Raw genomic sequence first — 7,500 nt, forward strand, 5'->3', positions numbered from 1 at the left:
CCCAGAAATCCGAAAAGGCAGAAAAGCACAATCGGAGCTCTATTTAAAGTCAAAAATCTCTATAAATACTTTGTTCCCAGTAAATTACTGTGAATAGGAAAGTCCCTCTGAGCTGCCAAAAACATTTGCCATCTGACAGAAAAATTATTTAAAACTAAAAATCTAGATGTTGGATAAAGCCAGAGTTAAAATCTCTGTTGTATTATTATTACAACAAATAAGTGTTCAACATTTTTACTGAACAGTTTTCGGATACAGCCTTTTTTCATTTTATTAAATAAATTTTTTTTTTTTTAAAGTATGTACGGTACAGGCCTAAAAAACACATTTCTGCATGTTTTTAAGAACAAAATGTCTCATAAATCAGACAGTTAACAACATACGAACAAATCCTTCAGGAATAACCTTCAGAATAGTGCTGAGAATGATTATGGAAAGTTTAGTTGATGTAAGTGCTTTAGAAGTTGAGATTTTTTAGCTCAAAGTGTTAAAAAAAACTAATGTTGAGATAATTTCCTTTAAAGATGGTTGTATAGGAGAAATACACAGACACAAACAGACAGGGTTTAGTAAAATAAACACTTATAAATATACACATTGGACCTTTGATTTATTCTAGTATGAAAGAAGACATGTTATGCAAGCAGTAACGATCAGTGTATGGGCTCTCTATGGTTTGTGTGCGTTGACAGTAATAAATCAACAGTTTCTCTCTCTCTCTCTCTCTATCTCCCCCCCTCTCTCTCTCTCTCTCCTTCTCTATCTCCCTCTCTCTCTTTTTAGGGGTGGATCTCTCTCTCTCCCTTTTTAAGGGCCATCTGCTTCACACCTCACACATTTTACCCTCCTTCCCTCCTTCCCTCCATCCATCCATCCATCCATCCGCCTCTTCCTCCGCCCGTCAATATGGTAGGTTTGCCCGTTGATTACTTACATTAAATTAATAGTTTTTTTAAATTAATTAAATTAAATATTTTTTCCTGAACTGTTTGAGAACATGTGCAATTTTGGCATTATCTAAATAATTTTGTGTAAATTTTCTATTTCTTTAAAGGGACACTGTGTAACATTTTGAGTAATTTATTAGCTAAAATCAATATCCTCATTCATAAATATGTCCTCATTGGTGTAAAATCACCTCTGCCAATAGTCTGAATTATCCTCCTGCGCGGAGAATTACAAATATTATTATTACATTTTGTACATTGAGCAGGCAAGTCTTATGGAGGAATCCATGTTTTTGGAATGTCATCAGGTGCATTGTTTAAAATGTAGAATTGTTCTTGTCCTTGAAGGCCACTGTAGCTTCTGTTATTATTCGAAAGGGTTGGGGTTACCTAGGGAGTGTTGCATTCTAGAACTTTGTAGAACTTTCTTGATGATGTCATATTACACACTGCACCTTTAAAAACCAAAAAATCTAGAGATAGATTTTGGATAAAGTCAGAGTTAAAATCTTTATTTCATTTTTACAATATGTTATTTAAATTTAAAAAAACGTGTGAATCAAAAATTCTACAGGTGTTTTTAAGAACAAAATGTCTCATAAATCAGACAGTTAACAACATATAAAACAAATCCTTCTGTAATAACCTTCAGAATAGTGCTGAGAATGATTATGGAAAGTTTAGTTGATGTAAGAGCTTTAGCAGTTGAGATTTTTTAGCTCAAAGTGTTGAAAAAAACTAATGTTGAGATAATGGCCGTTAAAGATGGTTGTATAGGAGAAATATACAGACGCAAACAGACAAGGTTTAGTCAAATATACACCTTAATGTACATGTTGGACCTTTGATTTATACTGGTATGAAAGAAGACATGTTATGGAAGCAAATCTGACCAGGGCTTGGGTAAAAAAAAGTTTTTGCGTGCAGTGGCTCACCCTTAAATAGACAAACTGTATATTTGCAATTACCACAGACACACACTGTCGTTGTGTAGCCTATGGCGAATTGTATAGGGCCATGTCACGATCCTCATAAAAGCATCTATTATGTACACAAACAACTCTGGAACAAATTAAGAGACCAGTCTGGATTTTTCTTAAATCTTTATCTCTACATTATTGAAAATGCTCTAAATGACAATATTTTTATTTTGAATTTGGTAGAAATGTTGTCAGTAGTTTATATTATAAAACCAAAATGTTCATTCCACTCAAACATATGCCTGTAAATAGTACAATTTGACCGGTGATTAAAAAATAATCTTCGTTCAATATTCCATGGACACCCTATAGCTATAACATGCCAGTTTACAGAGCCTATGCTGTGTATATTAACACTTGATTTGTTTGAGAAATTGTGCTGTTTCTAAAACTTTGGACCAGTAGTGTTAAAAAAAACTGATTGGTGTTGAATATCATGGCTATTAGATTAGATGAATAAAAAGCTAATAAAATAATAATAAAATATTATACAAAAGAAATGACGTACAATGTGCAAATAATCCTTCTGTGCATTTCAGCCGATTTAGTCTTTGCAAACATAATTTATAACTGTGAGATTGTTTGGTTGCCACAAATTATTTGACTAGACACTAGACAAACCGCAATCCATAAATACATCATGATACACTCATGATTAGTGGTTTTAAACTGTGGATCAGACAGACAGACAGACAGACAGACAGACAGACAAACTGTGGATCTATAGTATGATGAAGGGTGTCTGATTGACTACAGTGGTCATTTGTACGGGCGGATGTTAAGAGAGGAAAAAATGCACTTCAAGAAAAAGTTTTTCTATTTGCATCATTATAGCTTTATATCATATATACTGACATGTTAGTAATAAAATACTAACTATCCAAGCTAAATTGATCTGTTAAGGGGTAGGACTAGATATGTTGTTTTTAATTCCTCCTGCCCCCTTTAGAGCATGTAGAAAGTGTGTCTCTCTGTTTTATTTTTATTTTTTTTGCATTTTATTTATTTATTTATTCATATATTACTATTTAAAAAAAATGTTTTGCTTGCATGTTTGAAATAAAGACAATCAATCAATCAATCAATCAATCAATCAATCAATCAATCAATAAAAATGTCCTGAATATTCTAATTAAGACAACCGGTTTAAATTGTTCTTTTTCAAAATCATACCAAGGATTTGACATGCATGAAAAAAGAAAATACAGCCTAATTCTACCAGTCCATCTAAAAAATATATTACAATATCATGGAAAAGTTAGTTTCTTCATGTGGGCTACTTTCATTCAAAAAGGGAAACTTTCGGGGGTGTAGTGGATAGAGTGTGTACCACATATTGGCTCCGGCCTTCGTTGCAGTGGTCGCGGGCTCAAATCCGACCTGTGGACCTTTACTGCAGGTCATCCCCCTCTCTCTCTCTCTGTCTCCCCATCTCAACTCTGTACTATCTAATAAAGCTTGAAAATGACAAAAAATAATTATCTTAAAAGAAAAAAGGAAACTTTCATTTATTCGAGATTCATGACACATAAAGTGAAATATGTAGTTTAATTTTGATTGTACATATTTATACATATTTATACATATTTCGAGGACGAATGAAAATAAAATTAAAAACTATACACAGCCATTTTACTTTGTGACACAGCAACATTATGTAAGAGTTGGAGCATCACTGTTGGGTGCTCCGTTGCAGAGAAAATCTTGATTTCATGCCAGTTGAATAGACGGTGTGAAATATTTTATCTTCTTATAAGATTTTATCAGAAGTTTCCGCTCGCTTATTAATATTTTTTGGAATCGAAGGACCAGAGATTGTATGGTGGTGGTCGTTGGGGGTGTGGTGGATATTTCGTTTGTGATATGTTTATTTCTCTGAATTGGGGACAGTAAGATTCTCCAGTTCCCTTGACGGATGTGGGATCATGTTGTACACAGCAGCAGAGCTCAGGAGTTACTTTGGGAATTACGAGGTTTGGACTATCTCTCTCTCTCTCTCTGAATCCTGGAACTTTAGTACTATATATAAAAAATAAAGATATATTTGCACTTGTTTGGTTTATTTGAAGCTATGTCCTTACGTGATTCTTGTTGTTCTGAGTTTGTATCTTCATGTATTTTTTTTTTGTTTTTTTAAGATAATTTTTGGCATTTTTATCATGCTTTTATTGACAGTTTGTAGAGACAGAAGTGAGGGGGCGACGCCCTTACCCACTGTGCCACGGGCGCCCCCTGTACCTTCATGGTTGAATGCACTTAATGGAAGTCGCTTTTAATAGAAGTGTCGGCTAAATAAAATGTAGTGTAATGTATGAATGGGTCCTTTAAGTAAGTGTGGTGTTTACATTATAGCACAGAGGAGCAGCCTATGTGAAGTAGATGCAAAAGCCAGCATTGTGGTTTACCAACTAATTGGGAGGCTGGCTACTGGCTAGTGCACTATTTTCATCCGGGGAATTTGATTGAGATGTATTTGTTTATTAAATGATGTGACAAATTTTTTTTTTCTCAACATGTTAAAAAAATGGTGCTTTCTTGGCAAAAACGAAAAAGAAAAAACAATAGTAGGCCTATAATAAGAATTGGAAAAATGCAAATGTAGACCTGGAGGTTACCATTACAATTCATCCAAAGGGGAACATCAATGTCTACACCAAACTGTAATACCAGTCCATCCAATAGTTATGGAGACTGACATTGACCGCTATGTTTGGTGTTTCTCCTTTTCAAAACAGGTTTAGGCTACTGAAAACCGAGCTGATCGAGTCGTTCCCTGGCCTCTGCTTGTGTAACTGTCTGTCTCTCTTTATATATTTTTTTAAAGTGTACAGATAAGCCAATTTATTTATTTTATATTTTAATTTTGTAATGATTTTTAATCTGGTTACTGTATCTTTAAGAGCTGACGTCACCAGTGGGTCCGTCCTTTATTATTCTCCCTGGACCCTTGGGGCGTCTCGTCTCTCTTCACACGGAGCCTCGGTGAAGTGGCGAATTTCTTATCTGTTAATAGCTTGCTTTATATTATAAATATATTAGTTTTTTGTGAAAGTAGCGTATTTTAGCCTGTAGCTAACTCAGCTGTGGAAGTAGGTTAAAGGCCAGTTTTGTGTCTCGCGATGGCACTGAACATTATGTGAGTTCACTTCATTCATTGCACAATTCTTGTTTTTCTCACACATTTTTTTGGTCGAAAATGTCTGAAAATCATGTCAGTTTTTATATAGGAATTTGAGTTTTCCAACCAAAAGAGAATATTTGGCTCGATATGGTTCCTGGATTTACAACGGAGCTATTTGTAAAAGAGATTTTTTTTGAGCCGATTTTAATCCCTAGATAAAATTAGATTAGATTATAGTTACATAGATGAGTGGACAGACAGACAGACAGACAGACAGACAGACAGACAGAGGGATAGAGGGATAGAGATAATAACTAAAAGTAGAAATTAATTAAAGTATTCATTCATGTGTAAATGTTGTAACTGTAAGTATTTGTCTTATACTTTGAAATGATAGTTTATTTTTTTATTTTTTTTTAGAGAGAACATACACACACAACTGAAAAAAATTACACAAAAACAAAAGACAAAATAAATTAAACAACATACTCTACTTTAAAGGGGCACTGTGTAACATTTTAAGTAATTTATTAGCTAAAATCAATATGTCCTCATTGGTGTAAAATCACCTCTGCCAATAATCTGAAATATCCTCCTGAGCGGAGTAGGACAATTACAAATATTAATATTAATATTTGTAATTTTGTACATTGAGCAGACAAGTCTTATGGAGGCATCCATGTTGGTTGGAATGTAATCAGGTGCATTGTTTAGAATTTAGAATTGTTCTTGTCCTTGAAGACACCCCTTTGAAAATTATTCAAAGGGGTGGGGTTACCCAGGGAGCGTTGCATTCTAGAACTTTCTAAAACGTTCTTGATGATGTCATTTTACACACTGTCCCTTTAATAATAATAATGGATTGGATTTATTTAGCGCTTTTCTAGGCACTCGAAGCGCTTTACAGGGTTCCAGGTTCCATTCATTCACACACAGTCATACCGGTGGTGGAAGCGGGGCTGCCATTCAGCGCCTACGGCCCCTCCGACCACCACAAACATACATTTTAAATGCTACATTCATTCAAGGTCTGCCTGAAAACAGAAGAGTCATTTGTGATGGTTAATAAGCGTTACCTTTCTGACGCACTCTAACGTTAACTGATTAGGCCTACTGGTTAAATGACTGCTTTGTTCATAAAGTTCAATGGCTCACACACACGCACGCACGCACACACAGACAGACAGACAGACAGACAGACAGACAGACAGACAGACAGACAGACAGGCACGCACACACAGACAGACAGACAGACAGGCAGACAGACAGACAGGCAGGCAGACACACACACACACACACACACAGACAGACAGACAGGCGGACGGACGGACGGACGGACGGACGGACGGACGGACGGACGGACGGACGGACGGACGGACGGACGGACGGACGGACGGACGGACGGACGGACGGACGGACGGACAGACAGACAGACAGACAGACAGACAGGCACACACACACACACACACAGACAGACAGACAGACAGACAGACAGACAGACAGACAGACAGACAGACAGACAGACAGACAGACAGACAGACAGACACACACACAGACAGACAGACAGACAGACAGACAGACAGACACACACACACACACACACACTGTTTTCCTGTTGAGCTCCATCCACAACGGATTTTAGCTTCATATTATTCTAGGATGAACATTGGAGTCAGTGATTCTGGAGAACGCTTGTTGTCAAAATCACTTTTTGGTCAAAATCAGTGAATATCTCCTCCTGATCCACTACCTGTCTGTACTGTGTGTGTGTGTGCTAAACAAATCCAGTGTTAATACCCAGCCGAGGTTCTAAAGGGCATGTTGCCAGCTACGGTGGGCCCCCCTTTGTTTACATACCTCTTTTTTCCGTGTTTGTAATAAAGATTTTTACTCTGGTTACTGTCTCTTTAAGAGCTGACGTCACCGGAACATGACGTTTACGGAAGTGGGTCCGTCCTGTATTATTCTCCCCGGGGGCGTCTCGGCTCTCTTTGCTTCACACGGAGCCTCGGTGAAGGGGCGAATTTCTTATCTGTTAATAGTTTGCTGTATATTATGAATATATTAGTTTTTTTATGTATGAAGTTTTGGGGTGGAAAGTAGCGTTTTTTTTAGCCTGTAGCTAACGCAGCTGTGGAAGTAGGTTAAAGGGCCGTTTTGTGTCTCGCGATGGCACCGAAAATGTATGGGTGAGTTCACTTCATTCATTGCATTCATTCTTGATTTTCTCACACATTTTTGGGTCGAAAATGGCTTTTAATTGTTTAGGATTTTGAGTTTTCCAACAAAAAGAGTATTTTGCTCATATTAAATATGGTTCCTGGATTTACAACGGAGCTATTTGTGAAAGAGATTTTTTTTTGAGCCGATTTTAATCCCTAGATAAGATTATATTATATTATAGTTACATAGATGAGTGGACAGACAGACAGACAGACAGACGGATGACTTT

At 36.5% G+C, this 7,500-nt stretch overlaps 1 protein-coding gene across 4 annotated transcripts in view; it reads left to right on the top strand.

The window, feature by feature from the left end:
* The first annotated feature begins 866 nt into the window (after positions 1 to 866).
* tmem19 (transmembrane protein 19) overlaps positions 867 to 7,500 on the top strand; it is a 17,026-nt gene continuing 10,392 nt past the window's right edge. Inside the window, exon 1 of one of the 4 annotated variants that reach the window (XM_080051095.1) lies at positions 867 to 909. In XM_080051095.1, coding sequence (XP_079907221.1) covers positions 907 to 909 — 3 coding nt within the window. In that variant the 5' untranslated portion in view covers positions 867 to 906. Of the gene's footprint in view, positions 910 to 4,889; positions 5,064 to 7,027; positions 7,238 to 7,500 lie in introns of those variants that run through there. The other 3 variants (XM_080051097.1, XM_080051096.1, XM_080051098.1) reach the window with 3 other exon arrangements.

Source organism: Ammodytes marinus (genome assembly GCF_949987685.1).
Source record: "Ammodytes marinus genome assembly, chromosome: 22".
In the NCBI taxonomy this organism is placed as follows: Eukaryota; Metazoa; Chordata; class Actinopteri; order Uranoscopiformes; family Ammodytidae; genus Ammodytes; species Ammodytes marinus.